This window comes from Durio zibethinus, chromosome 6 (genome assembly GCF_047325235.1).
Source record: "Durio zibethinus cultivar Kanyao isolate XHJ-2024 chromosome 6, ASM4732523v1, whole genome shotgun sequence".
Lineage (NCBI taxonomy): Eukaryota > Viridiplantae > Streptophyta > Magnoliopsida > Malvales > Malvaceae > Durio > Durio zibethinus.
Genome location: NC_143167.1, coordinates 30,153,271 through 30,179,369, shown reverse-complemented (window position 1 = coordinate 30,179,369; position 26,099 = coordinate 30,153,271). Strand labels below are relative to the sequence as shown.

The following is a 26,099-nucleotide window of genomic DNA, read 5'->3' as shown; positions in this document are numbered from 1 at the left end:
AACAACTCCGAGACCGAGAATGTAGGAGTTGACGAATGAGCGAATCACTTGATTATTCGCCATAACTTTTCATTTTTTTTAGTAGGACACCATAGCATGACTTCGCATATGGTAATATATAATATATTCTGGTATGGCATAACTGGGGTAGGTTAAGGATGACTAAGATCCCGCGCTCAACGTTTCCTCTCTTCTAATCCATAGCGCCATTTGCAAATCCATGCTCCTTCAATTTCAAAAATGGATTCCTCTGAAAAAGAGGGACTCGTTGAAGAATCTGTATCGAGTTTATCCCAGCAACCTGGCTGCATTTCAAACCAAAGCAGCCTTCATTCAGTAGAAACCTGCAAGAAAAACAATCTTTTGTCAGTCTTTCTTGAGCCATTTCAATGGCTACAAATGCTATCTTCCCAGCTCAATCCAACTTTCATCTTTGGCATAGTTCTTGTCTATGGCCTCAACCTAGGCTTCTCTGGCTCTTTTTTCAGAGTAGTCTCAGACTACTATTGGAAAGATGTTCAGAAAGTCCAACCCTCGGCGGTTCAACTATACATAGGCCTATATTATATTCCATGGATTATAAAACCTGTCTGGGGTTTATTCACTGATGTTTTTTCAATAAAAGGCTACAGAAGAAGACCATACTTTGTGGTTGCTGGTGTTCTTGGTGGTATCTCTGCTTTGATGGTTGCTCTTATTGGTAACTTGCCTGTTGCTTTGGCATTAAGTTGCCTGGTAGGGGTTGCAGCAGGCATGGCAATAGCAGATGTGACAATTGATGCGTGTATTGCGAGAAATAGCATTGAGGTCCGATCTTTGGCTCCGGATATGCAGAGCCTTTGTGGATTTTGCTCCTCTGCTGGGGCTTTAATTGGCTATTCCACCAGTGGATTTTTTGTTCACCATCTCGGAGCTCAGGTTAGCTCGTTTTCTTTTTTTTTTCAACTTATCTGTACCATTGCAATTTGATAAATTAGAAGTTATTATTTGGGACTGAATATAGGTGGCTAAAAATTTAGAAAATGGCCAGAAGCACTGGCTTTTGAGCTTGGAAATTGTTAGTTTTCGCTTGTGTTCAACATCTCAAATTCTCAAAATTTCAAGCACTGATCATTTGACCTTTGATTATGTTCTTTAGTGAAACCAAAAGTTATAACCATGTAAAAATTCTTCCGTATTACCTCCTAGCTTGGTTTCTAAGTTCTCTGTCCCTCTTTCTTAACATGTATGCTTGTTGCAGGGAGCTTTAATTCTTTTGGCAATCCCACCAGTTTTTATCACTGTATTGGGCTTTGTGATTTATGAAACGAGATCTTCCAGCCTTCACTCTGAGAAGCAGAAGGTTAGATTTTTAATTTTCCAGATAAATTCTTCTGTAAATATTATGTTGTTGCAGTTTGGTAGAACATTAGAGCCATTTCTTGTAAATCATGACATGAAACTGCCGGCCTCAGGCTCCAAGTTTGGATCCTAAGAATTAGTAAAGATACAATTGTTGTTTTACAATTAATACACCAAACAGTCAAACCAATCTAGATCATGGCAGGTGGTAATGTACCTTCTCACATCATTCAACTACAACTACTTTTCATAGACCAGAGCAAATGGATTATCTCAATGCAGATGTAAGATTTTTAAAATTTATCCTCAGGTGGCCAAAAGGGTAGAAATGAAAGGTTAGCCTAGAATATGAAACTCACTATTATCCTGCAAGGTTTTGAAAACTATAGTAGAACGTACTACAGCTTTCAATTTTCTAATGAAAGTATTTCTTAATTTTCCTTGCAAGAAAATAGGTATTGGTGGGGAAGAGGGGGAGGTTTTCTGGGGATTAGGCTTTCTATGTAGTTTTAAACACATAAGGACTGGTGATTGAACAGCTAACCACTCCGCATTACCTTATAATAGGTGCTAGACTATAATCCAAGAACTTCTTATAATCATGTTTGAAAATCTAACTCAAATCTATTCAAGGTATGTTACCATTCAGGAATTAGCAGTTCTTAAAAGTTCAGATATCATGATATCAACATCAAATTCCCTGTCTTATCATCCTATTCCATTGCCAAAACATCATGTTCTCTATTTTGATCAATAGATGTCTTCTTCGGTCCCTAGAATTTGCATGCATCTCTTGTATAACGCTATAATAATGTCAGACCATGAGGACAGGAGGGTTATTTCCGATCGCATACTCCAGCCATTAGACTTTTAAAATTTCTGTTTCTACTCAAACAAAAACTCTGTCAAAACACCTTAAACAAAGTTTAACCTAAATATTCTATCCATTATTTCATCAGATTGAGAAGCAATGGATGCTTTTAGTATTTAGACAGCATTTCTATGCTAATAATTTTTTCTCAGTTCTTGATGCATCTATGTTGTATGGATGCTTACACAGGCAATGGAAACCTTAGGAGTGGCCATAAGGGGCATGTATCAGACAATAAAGTTCCCTCAGGTGTGGAAGCCATCACTATACATGTACCTCTCTTTGGCTCTCAGTATCAGTACTCATGAAGGGCAGTTTTATTGGTACACAGATCCTAAAGCTGGTCCTGCATTTTCTCAGGTTTCTCATTATCCGAGTTAAAAATAGAGTGCTCTAACATATGCCTTTCGTATTTCTTTAACTCATGCTTTCTTAACTGCAGGAATTCATTGGGTTCATATACGCGATTGGTGCATTGGCTTCAATGGTGGGGGTCCTGATCTATCACAAGACACTAAAAGACATCCCATTTAGAAACATACTCTTGTTTGCACAACTCCTTTATGGCATATCCGGAATGCTCGATCTGATCTTCATCCTTAGATGGAATTTAGTCCTTGGAATTCCAGATTACTTCTTTGTTATCCTGGAAGAATGCGTCTCACGAATTATAAGCAGAATAAGGTGGATTCCTATGATTGTATTAAGCACGAGGCTTTGCCCTTTAGGCATTGAAGGCACATTTTTTGCACTGTTAATGTGCATTGACAGCCTTGGTTCCCTGACCTCCAAATGGGGTGGAGGAATTGTTCTTCATACATTGCATGTCACTAGAACTGATTTCACGAACCTATGGTTGGTTATTCTCATTAGAAACATTCTGAGATTTGGGACTCTGGGCTTAATTTTTCTTGTCCCTAAAGCTGACCAGTCAGATGCTTTGATTCCGCCAGATATTTTGACAAAGAAACCAGCTGTAACCCCAGATGATGAGGGCTTGGAACTTGTTCCCAAGAATGAGAAAGATGAAGTCTAGTTGTTTATGTATTATATGAAACCATTATGAAATAGAACCTCGACCGGCAAAGAATGAAACTGGATGGCATCTCCAGATTTCAAGTTCAACCGAAGATTGCATCATACATCATACTGTTAAGTCAAGAGAAGGATCATTTGAGAATTTTCAATTCCCGAGTTCACTGCTGAACCCATGGCCTCCATTCTCATCGACTTTCTTTTTTTCACAAAGTAGATTTAAGGATAGAAAAATAAATAGTAAGTGTTGAGTTTTAAATTTAAATTTAATGAATGTCATATATATATATATATATATATAGATAACAACATACATAAATAAATTTGTCATATGAGCATTTATATGGATAATTATCTTAAATGATATATAAGATAGTTTTTTTTTTTAAATAAGATAATTTTTTTAATTACAAATTAGATCATTTTAAATTTATTTAAATATCAAAATTATTTAAATTTTAATTGAAAATCAAATCAATTTAGAGATATATTTTTTAAAATAAAAAATATGAAATATGTATTTTATTTTTTTAGTAAATAATTTTAGTTGTTTACCAAATAACCTTATTTAAAAAATTATTTAATTATCACAATCTTTCAAACATGTTTAAAAATTATATAGATTAAGTTTATCTAAATTTTTTAATAATCTTTTTTATCTTGATTTAAAATTTATCTTTTTAAAAAATTTACATAAGACATTAAAATTTTAGGCAACTTTATGTAAGATTTTGAAAATTCAAAAAAAAATTCATCTTAAATTTTAAAATAATAAGATCATCAAAACCATTATATCAATTTAAACTCTAATTATCAAATTTATAGTTCAAATAAATGTAAAAAATTTAATATTATCTTTATCACTCATTATTTTCATTTTAAAATTTTAAAATTTATTTTAAAAATTATCTATTTAATCCTAATTAACACTAAATAATTTTTCTACAAATTTAAGACTATAAATGTAATATGTTATACATCAATTTTTTTATTTTTTCAGTAACTTTTTTTCAATGTATATTATATTACTATTGCAATTTTTTTTTTGTTTATAACTTTTTTCTAAGATATATTTTATTGTTATTATAATTTAATTATTATGAAAAATAATTTTTTTTCAATTTTTTTTTCTTTTTTCACATATTTTCTAACATTTTTCATTTTTTTCATAATAATTTAGTAAAGATTACTAAAGTAAAAGTATGTTAATACTTCTTTTATTACTTAATTTATCATTTAATAATATATATTTTTATTTTTTAAGAAAGGCATAATTTATTTTTATTTGATATAATCTTTGTGTACAAATATTATTGTAAACAAAAATATCAAAAAGAAAGACATAATTTTTTTCTTACTATTTCTATAAAGTTTATTTCTTAATGATAAGTCAATATATATAAATTTTATATATGCTATGAGTTTTAAAAATTTTAAATATAATTTGAAAATAAACTAATTTGTATATTTATATATATTTATATTAAATAAGTAAAATTATTTAATGCATTGCATGGGTTATAATCTAATATATATATTATATAACAACATACATAAACAAATTTCTCACATGGATGCTTACGTGGATAACTCTCTTAACATAGTTTTTTTAAAAAATAATTTCTTTTAATTACAAATTAGATAATTTTATATTTATTTAAATATCAAAATTATTCAAATTATAATTGAAAATCAAATCAATTTAGAGATTTTTTTTAAAATTAAAAATATAAAATATTGATTTTATTTTTTTAATAAATAATTTTAGTTATTTACCAAATAATCTTATTTAAACAATTATTTAATTATAAAAATTTTTTAAACATATTTAAAAATTACAAATATTAAGTTTATCCAAAATTCTCACTAATCTTTTTTATCTTAATTTAAAAAAAATATATTTTTAAAAAAATTATATAAGACATTAAAAATTCAAGCAATTTTATGTAAGATTTTGAAATTTCAAAAAAATTTCATCTTAAATTTAATATATATATATATATAAATTATATAACAATATACATAAATAAATTTGTCACATGAGTGCTTATGTAGATAACTCTCTTAAATGACACATAAGATATTTTTTTAAATAATAAGATAGTTTCTTTTAATTACAAATTAGACAATTTTAAATTTATTCAAATATCAAAATTATTCAAATTATAATTGAAAATCAAATCAATTTAAAGATATATTTTTAAAAATTAAAAAAATAAAATATGAATTTTATTTTTTAATAAATAATTTTAGTTGTTTATCAAATAACCTTATTTAAAAAATTATTTAATTATCAAAATATTTTAAACATATTTAAAAATTACAAATATTAAATTTATTTAAAATTTTCACCAATCTTTTTTATCTTGATTTAAAAAAATTATATTTTTAAAAAATTTACAAAAGATATTAAAAATTTAAACAACTTTACATAAGATTTTGAAAATTCAAAAAATTTTCATCTTAAATCTAATATATATATATATATATATATATTATATTATATTATCTTATAGAATACATGGATACCTAATAAGGTATGCCACATGGGTAACTTATATTTTTAATATGTAAGATAATAATTTAAGTTAAATTTTTAACCAAATAATCCCATCCAATAATTATTTTATTTAAAAATAATTTTGAAAGTTTAAAAATTATATTAATTTTAATATTTCAAGAGTTTTATTTTAATTTAAATCAAATAAAATTTATCCCAAACTCACTTTTTTTAAATACATTTAGAATAAAATCAATAATTTTGTTATTTCTTTTTTAAAATAAACTATTAAACCATCTATATATCTTTTTTAAATTTTTAAAAAATATATAATTTAAATTTATCTCTAACAATCTATATATATAATCTTTTTTAAATATATATATATAATTTAAATATATTTTTAACAATCTAAATATATTTATTTTAAATTTTAAATTTTTAAATATAAATTTATTTTTATAAAATTTCTAATAAATTTTAAGAGACAAAAAATCATTTATTTCACTATTTAATGAATGTCATCTTCCACCTCAATGGAATATTCTTGTGCTAAAGTTTTCCTATTACTCATTTATTACTTTAATTGCACATACCAATGATATTAATCGTATTTGTATCAAATAAAATATCATTTTCATATCTTTCATTCATTATCAATTGTATATATTATTTTTTGATTTTGAAAAACTATTATTTTGATTTTTAGTAGCTGGTTAATGGTTGAAAAATATGTTAATTACAAAACACCCAATCCAAAGTTTTGAGGGTTTTCATCAGTAATTGATATTTTCTCTAAAAAATACCAATACGACAAAAGTTCTCTTATTAATTATGTTTTACTTTATCAATAATTCTAGTTTTGCCATTAATTTGTGGGATTTTTGCTCTACAATGACCTTCTTATAAAACTTGCTTTCAGAAATGATAGGTCATATATTAAGTAAGGGAATTGAAACTTCAAAATCGAGCATCCCATCAAATAGAATAATAGTTTTATCAAATAAAAATCAATAAAAATTATAATGATAATATTTAAATACTATATTTTGTTTAACTAGATTATTGCATAAAGTAGGAATTGAGATATGTTTACTTTTATATTAAAACTTAAGACGCCTTTAATCTTTACAATGTAATAGTAAATATAATCCTATATGTGATTTTTTTTTTATTGCTAAATGTTGTATTTATGATTTGCATGAGTGAAAATATTAAGTTGGAGTACTCCATTGTGGTACAAGTAAAAAAGTAAACTATGAAAATGATATAATATCATTTGCTTTTATTTATTAAAAATATTAATCTTTATAAGATGATAAGTATATCTACTTTGCTATTAAACTTTATCATCTTATATTAATAACTTAACATTGAGATGGAGATGAAAATTTTTTTTTAAGACTTTTGAAGACAATTATCTATAGTATCTATAACTTTTTTACTTTTTGAATCAAATTGTTCAAATAATAAAAAAATATTATTTTTAAAATTTTGTAATATAAGAATATTTTTATTAAATATGAATATTTAAATATAAATGATAAATAATTATGTGAAAATGAAATTATATATTTTTAATTATGAATGATAATTTAATTAATTTGTATTTCATTATATTTTTAAGCATTATCCAATTTATATCATTAAGCCTAGAAAAGTGTTTATTTTTCAAAACTTTTTTATAATATTGTAAATTTAAATGCATTATTTTTAAGTTTAAATTTGATAATGATGCAAAATTAAAAAATAATTTATGAAGAGACTGATCATCGATTTTCACTTAAAAATTTCAAAAAAATAAGGAATTTAATATTTTTGAATAATATTTTTATATTTTGTTAATATATTTATTTTAAAATTAATATAATTTTATAATTATATTAAATAAATTTAATTAATTAATGCATTGCACGGGTCATAATTAGTTGTATAAATTAATTTTGGGTTCTTTAATGTTTTTCTTTTCAACACATCTCTAAAATTTGTGAAGTTTTTAAAAAATGATTTTAACAAAAATTTTAATAAAAATTTTAAAATGATAAATTGATATAATTTAATATAAAAATAATAATATATAAAAAATAATTAAAAATTATTTATAATTTAAATTTCATATTGGAATCAATTGTAAAATTTTTATTAAATTTTTTTTAATTTAAAAATATATCATAATTTATTAAAAACTTTTTCAAAATTTACACACTTAATCTCATAACAAAAAATTTCATTTTCAATTTTAATTTTAATTTAATATTTTTAATGTGAAATTTCACTAAACATTTCTCACTTGCTGAATTCCTTCAAAGAGAATTTCTTTTCTTTTTTAGCCATTCTTCCAAGAAAAAGTTTAGTGCCAAACAAAAGGGAACATATTAGGCAATAAAAAGAAGGGGAAAAAGTCAAAAAAAGGAAGCAAAAATTAATTAATAAGCGATCTTTAACATTTTACAAAAAAAAAAAAAAAAAACTCTTTAACGTGTAAATGCAATGGCAACATATTTCAAAGTCTTCGTCAACCATTCCGATTACGTGGCAGCACATCAATTACTCTCTTCTTTTATTTATTTTGTCTGTCGTCTTCCTTTCCGTTGCTTTTTCGAGGCTTCATCTTTTAACGTTGGTAGCAGATTCTCTTTCGGTTCCTCTTCAACATCGAAGCTCATGGTAATTCGGCTTTCTCGTTTTATTTTTCATTGAATTGTTTTCCTTATTGAACAATTTTGGTTGTAAAATCTCCCTTTCTTGTTTGTCTATCTCTTCTTCTTTCCTCCAGAAACTAGGGTTTCTTCAAAAGTTTCCTTTTTGATATAAAATTAGGGCACACAAGCCTACTAAATCGCAGCTATTTTCTTATTATTTAGTATTATTACTGCACGATTTATGGTTTTATTTGTTGAAATTGTTTGTTGATTTTGATTCTTTCCAGCGTGTTAGTGACACTCAAACGTATTTTAAAAGTAATTTTTTTTATTTGATTAATATGGTCAGTATATTTTTTTAATCTCCTTTTTTTTTTATAAATTTTCTGTGTGAATTTAGGCAAACAAGCACACCATTGTTTTGATGCAGACTTCGCAGAGCAGAGCAACGAGAACATTTATGGATTATGATTCCATAAGTCAAGCTATGGATGGTATGCTTTGTTTATTTTTGTTTATATTGTCTTTTTATTTTTATTTTTTTTGTTGTTCGTCATCTTAAATTTTAGTTTTTGACGGCGATTATTGTGAGTAACTGTTAATCTTACTGACCGGATTGCCTGTTGGATTCTGATTTAAGTTCCTGCTGCGTTGGTGATCTTGAAAACAGCTTGTACTCCAGGCAGTGGACTGTATGTTTTGGAAGTCGGCTTGTGGAGTTTAAAATGATTCTTAGATTTGATTGTACTTATGTTTTTCTTTCTCTAACATGTATGTCGAAAATAATTTATATTTCTGAGTTGCATTAAGAAGATGATTTGGTTGAATGAATCAGGGCGGTTCCAACATGATGCTCCAGATGGAATCCCTTCTCTTGTTTCTTTCATGGTTTAAATGATTTGACAAGTTTAACAATTTATTACGTGGTTTGCTATTTGCAGGTATATGTGGACTATATGAAAGGAAACTTAAGGAGCTAAATCCAGCAACACGAAACATCACTTATGACATTGCTGATCTTTACAATTTTATTGATGGCCTTGCGGATATGAGCGCCCTTGTGTATGTCTCGCTTTCTCTCTCTTCCTCTACTTTTTTTCTTGGATCATTCCCATGTAATTTATGTTATATTGCATGTTTAATGAGTCATGTGATGTGTGTGTCTTGAGTCCATGAGTCACCATAGAAGATTTCCGTTTTGCTGAAACTCAAATGTGTTTGTGAATGAGTTTTTTCCAACTTATAACAATATTTTTGGCCTTGGACCATGCAAGGCCCAAGGAATGAATGTTGCTGATGGGCAGTCTGAGTATTGCTTAGATACTGAGAGTGGTCCAATCATCATGCATTAAAAGATGAGTGTGGCTTTACATAAATGGCAGACAATGGCTTGCATGTGATTGTTGGTCTGTGCGGTTCTGGACTGTTTGAATAGGTGGAACATTATGGTTCCATTGTGTCCCATGGGAAGCTGAAAAGTTTCCAACCAATGGTTTTACCAAGTCCCTTTACTCAGGTATATTGCATGCACCCATGTTATTAATCCTTTGGTGGGATAACTGATTTTATTGTTTATTTCTTGCTTGCAGCTATGATCACACTATTCAAGCTTTTTTGCCTTATGACAGGCAATGGATTAAACAGAAAGTATTTCAACACCTTAAGAAGTTGGCACATTAAATCCTCTTCGTAGAAATTGAATTTATAGAAAGAGAATGTGTATCAAGTGCAGAATACCTCATCTGATAATTGTGCTCTTGTTTTCCTCATTTTGCACGTATTTTTCAGAACCATTGCAGCTTTCTCCAGAGTTTCAGATGATAGCAAAGGTGTTTTGTGGTCAATGTTGTACTTCAAGCAAAAATTATGTTTTTGTTTAGGTAGCTTGACCTTGTATAATCATTTAATGTTTGGTTGATATGGAATGGTCCTCAAGTGAAAACTCAACGGCATCTCATCTAACATAGTATTTTGATGATTTTTAGGGTTGGTTTGAGGGGTGTGCCAATTCTATTTATAATTGTTTTACATGTTCGGTGTTGCCTTTTAATGTTGATAAGAAAGGTGCCGTAGCTCCATATTTTCTACCAGAGGTTGCCATGCTACGGGTTTCATTCTCTGCCTCCTCTGTTTGTTTTTCTTGAACTTTGGAAGCCAATTTTAATCCATTCTGAAAGAAAAAAAATGATGTGCCAATAATTATATCGGTTGGGGTGGTCCTCTTCGGTTTCATTGGTGTGCTTATAATTGTCAAAACTAAGTTTCTAAATCAATAAAAACAACAATGGGGTATTCGGTTTTTTGATTTGGTTAACGAAAATGGGAAAATTGGGTTTGTTTTTTTTTCAAGATTTTAAATAGTGATAAGAAGTGAAAAAGTTGGAGGGAATAGCAAATTCTCCTCTTTCTGAGTTTTTTAAGTCCTACGAGATTTTCAGGAAAAAGTAATTTTTTTTGTTCTTTTGCTCTCATTTAATTATATTTTTAGATTATATAGATAAATTGTTTATTTTAAAATATAATAATTTTTGTAAAATGTTATAAATATATTATAAATAAAATCGTCACAAAATTTATGATTAAAAATATTTTTTTAAAAATAAAAAATATATTTTTCATAATTCAATAAATATGATAGTTTCAAAAATAAAAAACTTGGTTTTTTTTAAATATGAAAAAATTAATTTTTAATATTTAACAAAAATGACTTTTAAAAGATAAAAACATAGTTTATATTGAAAATATGATATTTTTAAAATAAAAATACAGTTTTTATTGTAAATATGAAAAAAATAATTTTCAGAATTGAATCAAAATGATATTTTTAAGATAAAAAATGTAGTTTTTAGATAAATATGTAGCTTTTATTCAAAATATGATAAATATATATTTTAAATTCAATAGCGATAACATTTTTAAAATATAAAATATAATATTTGTTGAAAACTTGAAAAAAATATAATTTTTAAAATTATATAAAAATGACTTTTTTAAGATAAAAATATAATTTTTGGTTGAAAAGATAATGTTTTTAAGATAAAAACATAATTTTTGTTGAAAGTATGAAAAATATATTTTTTAAAATTTAATAAAAATGTTGTTTCTAAAAAAAATATAATTTTTATTGAAAATATGACTTTTTAAGATAAAAAATATAGTATTTGTTTAAAATATAAAAAAATAAAATATAAATATTTTTATTTAATCTTATTACATAAACAATTTTTCTAAAATTGATCAACGTACTTAAGAGACAATAACATTATAATAACAATTAAAATTGTAAGATTATATTTGTTACAAATATAAAAAAATTTATTTTTTAAAACTATTCAATTTCAATGAAAATAATATGTTATTTATATATCAATATTATAAATATTATGTGTTATTTACGTATTATCAATAATAATATAATAAAAAATTTTATTATATAATCTTATATTTTTGTTAATTAAATACAAAAATTTTACTTTTTTAAGTCAACAAAATTTAAGAATTACATTTTTTTTTTAATATCACTTTTTTCCTTAATAACTTTTTATCTTAAAATTTAAAATATGTAAATCAAGCAGCTTAAAAGTAAAATTTGATAAAAACATTATAGAATCCAATTAGCTAGCAAAAAATGTTATAGAATTCAATAAAAAAAATGGTAGTAACCCTTTTTTTTTAGTCATTACTCATTAGGGTTTGGTCTAGAGTTTGAAATGTAGATGTTTAGGTACTTGCTTTCTAAGTCACCTATAATTTATTTTTAAGAGTAACAATAATTTGGATTGATTTTTATTATTTTTTAAATAATAAAAAAATTATAAAATTTAAAAATTCAATTCGAATAAGTTAAATTTTGTATAATTTAATATAATTTGAATTAAATTTTATTAGTTTATTTTAGTTTATTTGTTTTTTAAATTTAAAGTTTAATATATTTAAATAAATTTAAGTATAAAATATTTATTTTTATTTTATAAAAGTTTAAAAAATATATATATAAATTAATAAAAATATAAAATTTTATTGACTTTATTTTTTTAATATTTTTTAATTTTTATTAAAAAATTTAATTTAATTTAATATTTATACATTTCATATTTAAATTTAATGAAAACCAAATAGTAAAAACGATCGAACTAAACTGAAAACTTTAAATCAATTTCCGAATTTCTCCAATTTTTTTTTTCTCACTCGTACGTGCTTTGAACGTCCAAAGCTCGAAACTTTTTATTCACTCGGGGGATAAAATCTGAAATTAAAAAATTTCATAAATCCCTATACTAAAAGAGCTCTATTTTATCTGTTTTCCCCTATTTTGGCGACGTTTCTCTCAATAGCACGAAACCTTCGATTTGGTCAGGTATGGTTTCACGCCTTATTCTTTATCCTTCATGCTGGGAGGGTAATTTGTTAGGTTTACTATATGGTGGGGATTGAATCAATTTGGGGGTTTAAGTTGATATTTATACGGTTAAATTGTTAGGGTTTTGAATGATTGATTAAATCATTTGAAGATGAGTTCGTTTTCAATCACGCGCAAGAAAACGCCTTTCCAGAAGCACAGAGAAGAGGAAGAAGCCAAGAAGAAGGTACAACGAGTTCCCTAAACTACAAAGTTCGAAACTTCTGATTAATTTGGTTTCATGTTAGGATTTCCAGCTTTTGGATTTAGTTTTATTTACTCATTTGAGCTAAATAATTAATTTTAATTTTGGGTTTTTGTTTTTCGCTATCAGAGGGCAGAGGATGAAACAGCTCGATTGTATGAGGAGTTTGTGGCATCATTTCAAGGAGATCATACGCCTGGGTCAAAGGCATTTGTTCGAGGTGGAACAATCAATCCCAATGAGAGATTGAAATCCAATTCAGAAGGTTAGTTTGATTCAGAGACTCAACGTTTGTGTTTTCAGCAGCAATTTTAATATATTTGTCTCAGTTTTTAATTGTTGATTTTTTTTTTTTGGTTTTTAACTATGGATTAGTAGAATGATTTTTCTATTATATCATGGGGACACATTAATAAGAATATGGGCCTTTTTTATTCATTCCCGGATGGCAGGTGAAAAGTCCAAAGATGAGGTGTCTGTTCCAAAGAAGGGAAGTAGGTAAATAATTGCTTTTGATTAACCATAATGCAATGCTATTCCACTTTTGGTGAGGCATCATAGATAAAAAAGTTACATGGTGTTGATAGTGATATTTTCATTCTAGCCTTGTTTTTGTAAAGGCTTCTATAATATCATGAAAAAAAATTTCATAGTTTGTTGCAGCTTGCATGCCATTAAATTTGAGAAGATTCAATTAGTGGGGTCCTTTTCTACTTTAGAAAAAGAAACACTTGTTATTTATGATCTCCTGAATCTAAACTATTAATTGCCACTCCATTATGGACTTGTTACCTTTTCTAACATATTTATTAGTACTAATCTGCATTTTGAACGAAAACTGTGGGAAGTTAATGATGTGTTGATGTTAGTTACCTCTGGCATAATTTAGAAGAAATTTGAAAAGTTTCACTTCCAGTCAACAAACTGCATTGGAGTAATTAGAGATAGCAAGGGAAAAGTATTAAAGAAACCATTTATTCATTAAGATTAATTCAAATGAATGGTCATCAAGTTATACCTTCATGCCATCAGGTCAGTCCTGCTGTTATGCTTGAACTTTATGGGAAGGATAGTTGCAAAATATAAAATTTTAGATTAAATTTACAGTTAAAATGTCAGTTTGTTAGATGGAAAACAAATGGACGTTGTCTCCTTGACTTCAGATCAGGAAAGCCCTCAAGTCAATTAAATTTTCATGAATGATTTTCTTTACTTGTGGGATTTATAAGCTGGTTAGATAACCTTGTCTCTTGTGATATTGAATTTTGAATGAAAGTGGCCAACCTGCTGTTTTTTTTCTAGCTGGTTGGCTTTCCATTTTTTAAATATGTCACTTTTCTTCCAACATTTTATTTTAATAACATTTTGGAAAGGTTAAATATTCTACGATTTTGTAGTAATTTCAGTTTGTGATCATAGAAGAGTGAAGCATAACACAAATTTTCATCTGTCTGCTACCAAATGTTTTTAAAATGCTTTTAGTTGGATTCTTTGAAGGAGGCTGTTCCAGCATGCTTCTTTACAAACAACAAAAAATTTGTTAAAAATTAAGTCTTATGAAATCTAAGAACTAGTTTAGTATGTGTCAACTTCACATAGAACGTTTTAATAATGGTTCCCCAAGAAAGTCTCCTTTAAAGTTCATTGATAAGGAAAAGTGAAGAAGTTTTGTTAAAGAATGGGTGGAACTGTGAAAGCAAATCTTTCTGTAAAATGGAAGTTTATCTCTCCTAATATTTCTGCAGGTATGTTCCATCTTTCATACCTCCTCCTTTGGCAACCAAGGGAAAGGAATCTGAGAAGAAGGTGAATTTCGAGATTGAAATTATGGCACATGTTTGTCTTTATATTATTCTCAACTGAGTTTTCCAATTTGTTATGCACATTTAGTTCTAAACTTTTCCATGCTGTTTGTAGAAGGAGGAGGAGAGGATGAAAGAGAAAGAGAAGGGAAAGTCCCGGAACATTGATCATTTTATGGAGGAGCTGAAGCATGAACAAGAGATGAGGGAGAGGAGAAACCAGGAGCGTGAACATTGGCATGATGGGCGTCATAGTGACAGTTCAGCTGTAAGTGTTTATGTTGGATTAAATTATTATTCAATAGCAGGGTCTATTTCCATCAATATTTTATGTATCTTTCCCTTTTTATCCTTTTCTTGCACTTAGATGTGCAGGGGTTTATGTGTAATCTGAGTATTTTCATTCTTTTTCATGTAGCATATCTTGGGCTTCTATTACATTTTATTTTTTTTTGCTTTTTTGCCATAAAGATATATGAATCTTATTCTTGGTTGTTCCTTTCCAGCCATCTAGTCGTTTTGATGAACTGCCTGATGATTTTGATCCTAGTGGAAAACTGCCTGGATCATTTGATGATGGTGATCCTCAAACAACAAATCTTTATGTTGGAAATCTCTCACCAAAGGTATGTTTGTTGTTGTTTTTAAATTGTTGCCTTTAATCTGCTTTTCCCCTTTGTGGCCAAGTAATTTTTAATTGTTTTCTAACCATAATGTCCTTAATATAGGTTGACGAAAATTTTCTTTTGCGGACTTTTGGAAGATTTGGGCCAATTGCTAGTGTGAAGATTATGTGGCCTAGGACAGAGGAAGAGCGGAGGCGGCAAAGAAATTGTGGCTTTGTGGCTTTCATGAATAGAGCTGACGGACAAGCTGCAAAAGATGAAATGCAAGGTATTTCCCAGAGCCTTTATGTAGATATTGTGTCATTAATCTCGTAAGAGAGTGCATCCTGATGTCCTTAACTTTCAAGCGGTCTTTTTTGTTTTAATTTAGATGCTTCTGGTATTGCAATGTTACTCATATAGTTACAATTTGACCAAAAGTAATATTCTTTAAAAAATGCCTTTTTGTTTACTAGTAAAAGTTATGTAAAGCATTTGTAAATTGCAATATCTAATTTCCAAGCAAATGCTAAACTGCCCTATGTTTTTATCATTTTTTGATGTTATTGTTAATCTATGATCAATATGAACCTAAATGTTGTGATGTATAGTTGTTTTTTAATTTTAATTGCTATATGAATTGAAGATATGTTTTGTTTTACAGGAGTTGTTGTCTATGAATACGAGTTGAAAATTGGGTGGGGTAAATCTGTTGCTCTTCCATCACAAGCATTACCCGCTCCCCCACCTGGACACATGGCCATTAGGAGTAAGGAGGTCAGTTATGTTCTTATGCAAAAAGCATTTGAAGCTCACTTGAATAAATTGCATATATCTTTTTGAACAAAAGATGATTAAGACCAAAATTCTCTCTTGAAGCTAGGATCTGATGGTATAACTTTGGTTTGAGTTGTTAGTTCACAAAAGCCACTGCCTCTTGCTTGTCTATACTGTAGTTCTGAACCTTATTTTCTGACTGGCAGGGTGGTTCTATAATCTTATCTGGTTCTTCCGGCCCATCCATCTCATCTGTTCCAAATCAGAATTCTGAACTGGTAACTTAATTGAATTATCTTTTTTTTTTTTTTCTGAGAAAATGATAATTATATACTATTGATTTATCTTCGTGTTGAGATAATTCTTAATTGCTCTATACTGTAGTTATGTTGATAGTTTTTTTCTTTTTGGATGCCAGGTCCTTACTCCAAATGTTCCAGATATAATGGTCACTCCACCTGAGGATGGTCATCTTCACCATGTGATTGATACAATGGCTCTTTATGTTCTTGATGGAGGATGTGCTTTTGAACAAGCTATTATGGAGAGGGGTCGTGGCAATCCTTTATTCAACTTTTTGTTTGAGCTTGGCTCAAAGGAACATACTTATTATGTCTGGAGACTATATTCTTTTGCACAGGTCAACTGTGTTAGATATCTGAATGCATCTTCTTAGTTTTGTCCCTGGTGTTATATTGTGACGTAATATACCATGCTTTGGTTTATATGAGAAGGAATGTAATTGAAGAAATTCAATGTTTGTGGAAATGCAGGGTGATACTCTTCAAAGGTGGCGGACAGAGCCTTTTATCATGGTAACTGGTAGTGGGAGGTAATGGTGTGCCAACATTTTTACTGTTAATGAAATTCTTTTCACTATGTAAAGACAGTATTGAAGGTTCTTAGCTTTTTTATACTTTTTCTAGATGGGTACCACCACCTTTGCCGACTACAAAAAGTCCAGAGCATGAAAAGGACTCCACTGCCACCTATGCTGCTGGAAGAAGCAGGGTATTCCCGAAATGAACATCTTGTGTTCCAGATCGTTTCATTTTCATGTGATTTGAGTGAGTTAATTATCCATTATTTTATTAATTGTTACAGCGGGTGGAGCCAGAGCGAACACTTACTGATCCACAAAGGGACGAATTTGAGGACATGCTACGGGCATTGACATTAGAGAGGAGTCTGATAAAGGAAACTATGGGTTTTTCTTTGGATAATGCTGATGCTGCTGGAGAGGTATTGCTTATCTACTGCATACCTTATTGACTTTTATGCTCTATAAGTTTTATCTTCTACTCAAACTGTAATGGTGCATGGCTGTGCTCCTCTTGAGGATTGCCCTTTTCTTAATGTTTTTCTTGTTGTCTTAAAAGTTAAAAAAAGAGTCTTGAATTGTGGAAACAAAAGAAGTTTCAAGGGACAGGAACAACGTTCTAAGTTTAGTATTAACGTGTGATTATTTGCACACTTTTCTATATCCAGGTTACGTTCTGAACCTTGAACAATATTATGAAAACATAAATTTGACCTTTTTTTTTTTTTTTTTTCCATTTTATGCCCTGCAGATAGTTGAAGTTTTGACAGAGTCTTTGACACTTAAAGAAACCCCTATTCCAACTAAAGTTGCAAGGCTTATGCTTGTCTCTGACATTCTTCATAATAGCAGTGCTCCTGTCAAAAATGCATCTGCTTACCGTACCAAATTTGAAGCAACATTGCCTGATATAATGGAGAGCTTTAATGATTTGTACCGCAGTGTAACAGGAAGGATTACTGCTGAGGCCCTCAAGGTAGGTATAATGTTAACTTTTTATCCAGCTTCCAATTTGCTTTTTATTTTGTTTCTTTTGCTGGGAGCTGCTAAATGAACTGGCTTGTGGCTATCTGCATATATATTATCTTTGGATTTTGGGTTTTTAGGTGATTTTTTCTTGGTTTCTGCAGGAACGGGTTCTGAAAGTGTTGCAGGTATGGTCAGACTGGTTTCTTTTTTCAGATGCATATGTGAACGGACTGCAAGCCACTTTTCTTCGATCAGGAAACTCTGGTGTGGCCCCATTCCATTCTATTTGTGGTGATGCGCCAGAAATTGAAAAGAAGACTGGCTCAGAAGATGCAGTTGATGGGATTAAGGCCAATCAAGATGCTGCTTTGGCAATGGGCAAAGGTGCAGCTATGAAGGAGCTAATGGATCTCCCACTTGCTGAGCTGGAAAGACGTTGTAGACATAATGGATTGTCTCTTGTCGGTGGTAGAGAGATAATGGTTGCCCGACTATTAAGTTTGGAAGATGCAGAAAAGCAGAAGAGTTATGAAATGGATGATAAGTTGAAGCTGCGATCGAGTTCTAGTAGGTATTCTAGTGGTCAGAGAGATGTAATTGCTGAACCAGAGCCAGTGGGATTTTCTGGATGGACTCATTATGCAGAGGATGAGATCCTTTCACAACGCAAAGGGTCTGTACCTCTGGCTGAAACCCTTCCAATCCCACAACCTGAACTAAAAGCATTCACTAAGAAAGAGAAAATCGATCCTGTTTTGCCAGCCTCTAAATGGGCTAGAGAGGATGATGACAGTGATGATGAAGAAAAGAGAAGCACTAGGGATCTGGGGTTGAGCTACTCGTCTTCTGGAAGTGAGAATGCTGGTGATGGTCCTAGTAAGGCTGATGAATTGGAGTTTGGAACTGATGTAAACATCCCAGCTCCATCTGAAAGTTCAATGAGCGAAGAGCAGAGGTATGGTACTTTTATTATGATGAATTGTCATTTCTTAATGCCACAAAACAAAACAAAATGTTCTTATCAACTCAGAGCAGCAGCATTTGCTCATGCAATTATTAACTTAATGTTGCTTCACCATGCTTATAATACCCTAGGCAAAAGTTGAGACGTTTGGAGGTTGCTTTGATAGAGTATCGAGAATCCCTTGAGGAGCGAGGAATTAAAAATGCTGAGGATATTGAGAGAAGGGTTGCAGTTCATCGGAAACGGCTAGAATCTGAATATGGTTTATTAGATTCTAGTGAAGATATTTCAGGAAGAAGTAAGTTATTTTGCTGGCTGACAACGTACTCGTACTTTGAAATAGTAATTATGTACCTTACTCTTTCAATGTTGAAAGCACATATTAATATTAGTTTGTACATTATTGAAATTGCAGAAAGAACGTCTGGGGGGAGAGATAGGCGGGATGATGTGCTTGACTCTTCAAGAAAGCGACATCGCAGTCAAAGCCGAAGTAAGAGCCCTCCTTGGAAATCATCAAATAGAGACAGGGATAGAGGAAATGATTCAGAAAAGGACCCTGAAAGGCACAGGGATAGAGATAGATCTCATGATCTGGAAAGTGAAAGGGGGAGAGATAGGGAGCGAGATCGTGAAAAGAGTGGAAGCAGAGAAAGGGATGACCATGACAGGGATAGAGGCAGAGAGAGAGATAGGGATAGGAGAAGGCGAATAAAATGAGATCTTCTAAGTTTGTGGCAAACCTTATGTACGCTTTCAATTTCTGCATTAGCTGGGTATGCTAATGGGCTATTCTTGATCCAGTTGGTTTCTGATCCAGGGTTGGATGGTTTGAGATGAGGAGATGACTCGGTGTCTTGGAGGCTGCGGCATCTGTCATTAGAAAATTGGTTTCAGCAATGCTAAAATGCAATAATTCCATCTAACAGCCCATGAGACGAAATTTGGTTCTTTTTGAACCATATTGTAGTAAAATTCATTTTTAATTGGCTTGCTTTCAAATTTCATGGCTCTCTTTGATGTCTTTGATTGTTTGCATTTTGCAAAATCAAGTTAATTGCTTACTATATGTACGCCACCTTTTGCCCTCAAGTTAGTGCCAACGTCTTTTTCCTAGGAATTGTCTCTTGCAAAGATTCATCACTAACTTTCAAAGTCATTAGAGAAAAAGAACCTTCAGCCAAATTAAAATATTGTAAGTTAATAAAGAATAACGTACTAGTTTTGAGGGGAAAAGTATCATCCTACAAAGCTGCACATTTCTATTATATATGCAAAAAAAAATTTGGGACCGGTACGAAAACCTTGCCTCCATGCATCATTAGACATGGCCGAGAACTCAAGCTACTAGCAGAACTTGGAATAGAAGCTCTATTCATCCGGGAAAGGAAAAGGAAATATCAATATTCTCAGAATTGAAACACAGTTAAGGCATCTGCTATGAGTGAAGTTTTCTTAGCAACCACTTCTTTCGCAATGTAACGTCCAATGACAAAAATGTTTTGGCTTCTCTCATCTCTAAAAAAATCACAGGCATCCAACAGAAGCTCATCATCTATGTCCCGAAAAGCTTGAATTGAATCAACTACACTTTCTATCGTGGAATGGTTCTTCCCTTTCTGACTTGCTAATCTTGTGACTACACCAGCCATCTTGGAAAGCATCTCTTGGTACTGGTAGGTTTTTTGTGCCTTGTGTGCTTGTCCTAGATCTGGTGATATAGTTAACCGCTTTCTCTGTTGATCAGATGAATGAATGTCCCCAACTGGAGTTGTAAGTTTCCACATGCTCTGTCCAAAATAATTTCTGGGGCACTATGGTCAGTTTCTACCTCTAGAACCTGACCACTGGGTATTCCATCTAATACTTAATCTTCTAAAATCTTGCACATATCACCACAACCGTGTAAGAGATTGCATCTGGGTTGAGGTTTATGACATAAAATTGATACACACCCATATTTAACCCTTGGACTTCATCAACAAAGTTCAAATCATGACCAGATCGACTGTACCTTCCATCGGCAGTTGCATACCCATGTATCAGGCACATATCATTGAAATTCAGCACCGCTTTTGTATTGTAAGATCTTGCATCCGGGTGGGCCTGCATGTATTTTACAATATTTTACTATAATGAATTAGGACAATTATCTGATATATATGACTAATATGAGTGAATAGCGAATGGGTTACACCTTGAACTTGATGTAGGCATTCCAGACAATCATCTGCTACCACCATTTGTCGAGATTCACCCCAAGAAAACCCACTCTAACCAAGAACATTCTTCACATCATTGAATTGCTTCCTTAAGTTTGTATAACGGCATTTTAAGACATCTTTGTCATACTGAGATCCAAATTTAGCGTTGAACTAGGTAAACATGTCTGTCCAGGCTTGTTTGCTGAATTTATGGCCCATCCTATTCCCTCTATGCATCTGCTCCAGCATAAGATCCATAAAATATCGCTCCATTGTCGGTGTCCAATATGCCATTGTATGATCATTAATTGCAGGGATTTGCTACCCATCTCTCTGTATTTCCAAGCAACAAAAAGGAAAACTCATACACAAGCATTGCACTTGAAACAGAGCTGGACAAGCATTCAGTTTTGTCAAAATAAAAAAATTCAGTTTCAATGAATCAATATTCTTTAAACAGAGATAGGTTCCAACGGTATAATTCTGTCAACTCAAAAGTTTCACGCTTTAAGAAGAGAACCAAAATGGGAAATACAAAAAAAAAAAAAAAGAAGAAAGAAAAGACTCTAATACTGTAATTCAGTATAAAAGCATAATTTGAAGAAAAGAGCTGAAAATTCAGTTTCAGAATAAAAAAATTCAAAAATGGGCTTGAAAGTTCAATCCTTTGGAACACATAACAGAACAAATATTTCCCAACAAAAAGAATCCCCCTTAGAAACCCAGAAATATAAAAAGGTGAAAAAGGTTAAAGATTGGGAGAGAGAGAGAGAGAGAGAGAGGGGAGGAGAATTGCGGAGTTTGGCGCCTAAGAAAACCAGGGATGGTGAAGAGTTAACTCTAATCCGGAATAATCTCTTCTCCCCCTTCCTTCTTGTTTGGTTACACACCCAATCATTGCCAACCAACGACCGTTGCTCACTTTTGCCTTTTCTTGTTTCTTCTCGCAGCAGTTGGACCTTGGTCCACTAAAAGACCCATTGGCCCATTCTCAAGCATCTAGGCTTTGTTAATCAGATGCCAAGGCCAGTTAGCTCTATCCTAATGCTCTGGGCCCAATCTGCAAAAAACTGAGAAACTCAAAGACACAAAATCAGAAAGCCAAATAAAGCCCAAGGAACAAAAGAACGGGATAAACGTAAATCCAAATCAGCCCAGACTCAATCATGCAGGACGTAATCATTTGTTCGAGGTGCACCAGCCCAGATTTTCATTTTTTTTTTTTTGTTGGCATTAAAAGAGATAAAAGAGTTTGATTCTTCTACTTGTGGGAAATTATCTGATTCGACAGTAAAAAAAGATACGTGCAAATATTCCTCCTTAGCCTAAACAATCTGAGTAGGGCCTCCTAGACAGCCCACAGCTTTTTCTTGCGTGGCAGTACGGATATCAATAGCAGGGTATAAAATGGGTAAAATACTTTTTATCTTTATTTTCGGATATTTATATTTTATTAATATCTGTACTCATATTTAGGTTTTATGAACGATGAGATTAATAATAATAAAATTAAAAAAAAAATAAAAATTATTATAATTGTGATTAAAAAAATTATTATAATTGTAATTAAAAAAATTAAAAAAAATTATGTTAAATGAATATCATTATAATATTTAAATTCAATTGATAATACAATAAATTTAATCACATTGTATAAAAAATGTTATAAATACTCTAATCTGTTTGGATCCAAATTCATTTGGGTCTGATTCAATAAGATTCAAATTTAAACTTAAATTAACGAGATTTGACTCAATAAAAATAAATTAATAGATCCAATTGTTTGTTTTTATTTTATTTTATTTTGACTTCTTTAAGGCGATAAGATATTAGTCAAAAAAAAAATTGTAAATTTTATCATGCATAAACACCGACAGAATTGTAATTAATTTTAATCTCTTCATAATAATTCTTAAAGTTTATGATAATGTGAAAATTTAATTAGAAGAAGAATTTTTAATTGATCAAAAACTCTATTGAGTGATCTCTATAAATCCAATCCAGAAGCTCTATAAATCTAACCCAGAAGCAAATCATAAGGGACAGAAGGCAGAGAGATCACACAGAACAGAGATACGGCGGGAATCATCAAGTATGTTGAACGGACACGAGCTTTGTTTCTTGCGAGCTCGGACAAATTTTGTGATTCCATGCTAAACTCACCGCCTAATTGCTCTAAGCTTATGAAGGATCCCGTTTACGGGGAAGCAGCCAGACGTAAACGATGACAAACTTATGGCTTATGGGAGATGGCTGTTGTACTGATGGGTGTTGCACAGGCTTCTTTTACTCCACTCGAAAAGGGACTCGTAGTCAATCTCAATTTCAGCTTTTCTAAAAGTGATGAACGTCGTGACTTCTTCGATGAGACAGCTGAAGATGCTCTGAAGTTAATGGAGATTGAACTCAGCTTCATGTATGAGACTCTCTATACTAAAGAGGAAGTTGTGTGTTCTATTGCCGGATATGTTTTTCGATTCACAACTTTTGGGTCAGTTGTAGCAACTCTTGGACTCTTTTATTTCCAAGTAAATAAAGATGAATTTCACAAAGTTGATATTGGGATCATCTACTCCTTGCTCCTCGGTGTTATGGCCCCAGATATAATAGCGTTCTTCATGCTTATATTCTCAGATTGGACTTTTGTTTCTATCAAGATCCCTGGCCCTACACACCGTTGGTCCATGGCAGCTGTCTTCAACCGTTTCCTTGCCCTCAAGATGCCATGGTGGCACCCTTGTAAATGTAAGACAAAGATTCAAGGGAAGGATGGGCAGCATCATGTGTTGTTCACACCCCTTGTGTTTCGAAGGTGGTTTGGATCCATCCCAACTTACAACGTTATAAGGTATTGTCTGAAAAGCAGTATAACCAGAATCCATAAATTCTCGAGTTGGTGGGGAACCAAGTTTGAAAAAATCTTTTGTTTGTTGGGAATTAATGAAGTCACAAAGAAAGTTAGTGATTATATGATCATGATCAAGAAAAAAAATTAGTCAGTCTAACACCTCTCTTGCTGAACGGGCCAAGTCTTTTAAATGCAATGGTTCGTTGGGCTCTTAGTGTTGAAAATATTGACTCAAATCTCATAAGAGATTTGTTTGAGATTTGTTAGAGATTTGTTTGAGATTTTTCAGATATTGTTTGATGGACAAGAAGACTTGCAAAAGAAGAATTCTAAGAGAAAGATGATTCTTAATAGATAAGTTTGACTTGCAAGAGAAGAATTATAAAAGGAAAGGGATTCTTAATAGGCAAGTTTGACTTACAGGAGAAGAATTCTAAGAGGAGAGAGATTCTTAATGGGCAAGTTTGTATGGTTATAAATAGGTGAAGTCTCTACAGGATTAGGTATGAGAAAAAAATGTAAGAGAGTTGTAGGGTTTTGTGGGATAGACATCCCATAGGAGTATTGGGGCTCTACGTCTTATGGGTGGATGTGTTTGTTTGTGAGTGGATTAGAGGAGACTGAGAGGGTCCACATAGGTATGATGTATGGGAATATATGGGTATGTGTTTGGTTGTGTTGAAAAGGTACACAAGATTTTGGGTTTGTGTTTGTTTGGGTAGAGAATACTTCATAGGACTAGAGGAGATTGAGAGTGTCTTATGAGTATTGATTGTTGAGTGGGGTTGATGATATGATGTATGTTTGTAATTTTCTACAACTAATGGATCTTGTTTCTCATCCGTGGATGTAGGTCAGTTGGATCGAACCACGTTAAATTATTGTCTCTTGTGTGTTTGATTTATTGTTTGATTTCGCTTTCGCTGGTGTGATTAGATTGGAGGTTTTTAGCCCAACACTTAGATCAACAAAGTCACTGGATTTTTTGGTCACATTTTCAGATTAATCACTATGCCTATTAAGAATATTGTGGATGAGAATGTGTCCCTTGAGCCATTCACTAAGGAGCTATGGGAATTTATCTTTGAAGAGGTAAAACATAAATTCGAGTTCGCAGATACTTCAAAAACCAAAAAGGGAAAATACTCAGCAAGAGGTGATTGGGTTTTGGAGCATAAATGTTCAGAACTCGATGTTAGCAAGTTATTGAAATATGTGAAAGATGTTGAATACGATGAAAGCATTCTTTTGTGGCACGTGGCCACTAATCTTTGCTATTATACTGACAATGAGAAAGTGAATGGAGCTCGATTCTGTCTTTGGAGCCACGCCAAATTTTCAGTCGAACTGTGTCAAAAGTTTTTTTTTATTTAGTTTATTTATTTATTTATTTATTTTATTAATTTATTAAATTAAAATAAGTTATTTATTTAAATATTTTTTAATTTTTAATGATCTCTTTAAAATAAAAATAAAAAAAAATAATTTTTGAAAGAAAATTGAATGTATTAATTTTCCTTGAAAATAAAAATTTTCAAAAAATATTTTTAAAAAAATGTTGAAAGTATCAATTTTTCTTGAAAATAAAATTTTCAAAAAAGCATTTCTTGAAAAAAAGTTGAAAGTATCAATTTTTTTTTAAAATAAAAACCTTAAAACGCATTAAAAAAAATTAAAAGTATCAATTTTTCATATATAAAAGCGTGAGTTTTTTTCTAATAAAATAACAAAAAAAATTTATATCAAAAGTCAAATCATTATTATTATTTTTTTATCTTTTTTTTGGATAATTTTTAAATGTCAAATAATTCGACGACGAAACCTTTATAAGAGAAACAATAGTTTTCTTCTATGCTCTTGAGGTGAGAGAATTTTTTTAATTTTCTACCAAAAGTATTGGAGTCAATTAAGAATAATTTTTAATAATTAATTACTTGATAAATTTTTTTATGATTAATGGATAACACAAAATCAAGCTGGTACTATCTTTGATGGATGTTGTAAGGGTGTTATAATCTTTCTCACACGTAATTGTACTCTCGGACTTAGTTCTATTTTCATAAACATTAAATTTACCTTTAAGAGATATCTAAATCGAACTTAAGATTCTTCTTTAA

General features: G+C 30.5%; 5 protein-coding genes across 12 annotated transcripts; 4 read left to right on the top strand and 1 right to left on the bottom strand.

Annotated features, from left to right (window-relative positions):
• The first annotated feature begins 119 nt into the window (after window positions 1-119).
• LOC111285056 (putative folate-biopterin transporter 6) lies at window positions 120-3,419 on the top strand. Its single transcript, XM_022874278.2, has 4 exons — window positions 120-918; window positions 1,241-1,342; window positions 2,402-2,572; window positions 2,655-3,419. Exons 1-4 carry the CDS (start codon window positions 241-243, stop codon window positions 3,246-3,248), a joined length of 1,545 nt encoding a protein of 514 aa, XP_022730013.2. The 5' UTR covers window positions 120-240; the 3' UTR covers window positions 3,249-3,419.
• A 4,779-nt stretch (window positions 3,420-8,198) lies between these two features.
• LOC111286262 (enhancer of rudimentary homolog) lies at window positions 8,199-10,336 on the top strand. Its single transcript, XM_022876145.2, has 4 exons — window positions 8,199-8,414; window positions 8,790-8,883; window positions 9,331-9,451; window positions 9,979-10,336. Exons 1-4 carry the CDS (start codon window positions 8,238-8,240, stop codon window positions 10,067-10,069), a joined length of 483 nt encoding a protein of 160 aa, XP_022731880.1. The 5' UTR covers window positions 8,199-8,237; the 3' UTR covers window positions 10,070-10,336.
• Window positions 10,337-12,663: 2,327 nt separating this feature from the next.
• LOC111284660 (protein RRC1-like) lies at window positions 12,664-19,932 on the top strand. 8 transcript variants are annotated; one of them, XM_022873482.2, is made up of 19 exons: window positions 12,664-12,746; window positions 12,870-12,975; window positions 13,123-13,258; window positions 13,446-13,491; window positions 14,739-14,799; window positions 14,911-15,063; window positions 15,302-15,421; window positions 15,524-15,689; window positions 16,065-16,177; window positions 16,384-16,455; window positions 16,596-16,817; window positions 16,951-17,009; window positions 17,104-17,188; window positions 17,282-17,419; window positions 17,749-17,977; window positions 18,128-18,151; window positions 18,222-18,921; window positions 19,062-19,228; window positions 19,346-19,932. In XM_022873482.2, exons 2-19 carry the CDS (start codon window positions 12,901-12,903, stop codon window positions 19,648-19,650), a joined length of 2,871 nt encoding a protein of 956 aa, XP_022729217.2. In that variant the 5' UTR covers window positions 12,664-12,746; window positions 12,870-12,900; the 3' UTR covers window positions 19,651-19,932. The 8 variants fall into 8 exon arrangements, with proteins under 8 accessions (XP_022729217.2, XP_022729216.2, XP_022729215.2 ...); XM_022873481.2 differs by having other exon boundaries at window positions 12,901-12,975; window positions 17,749-17,973; window positions 18,128-18,921; XM_022873480.2 differs by having other exon boundaries at window positions 17,749-17,973; window positions 18,128-18,921.
• A 173-nt stretch (window positions 19,933-20,105) lies between these two features.
• Window positions 20,106-21,976, bottom strand: LOC149518556 (uncharacterized). Its single transcript, XM_089762717.1, has 2 exons — window positions 21,128-21,976; window positions 20,106-21,036 (listed from the first exon to the last, which is right to left on the bottom strand). The coding sequence occupies exon 2, from the start codon at window positions 20,715-20,717 to the stop codon at window positions 20,340-20,342; it is 378 nt and encodes a 125-aa protein (XP_089618843.1). The 5' UTR covers window positions 20,718-21,036; window positions 21,128-21,976; the 3' UTR covers window positions 20,106-20,339.
• A 1,146-nt stretch (window positions 21,977-23,122) lies between these two features.
• Window positions 23,123-25,305, top strand: LOC149518555 (uncharacterized). Its single transcript, XM_089763370.1, has one exon. It carries the CDS (start codon window positions 23,384-23,386, stop codon window positions 24,128-24,130), a length of 747 nt encoding a protein of 248 aa, XP_089619496.1. The 5' UTR covers window positions 23,123-23,383; the 3' UTR covers window positions 24,131-25,305.
• The last annotated feature ends 794 nt before the right edge of the window (window positions 25,306-26,099 follow it).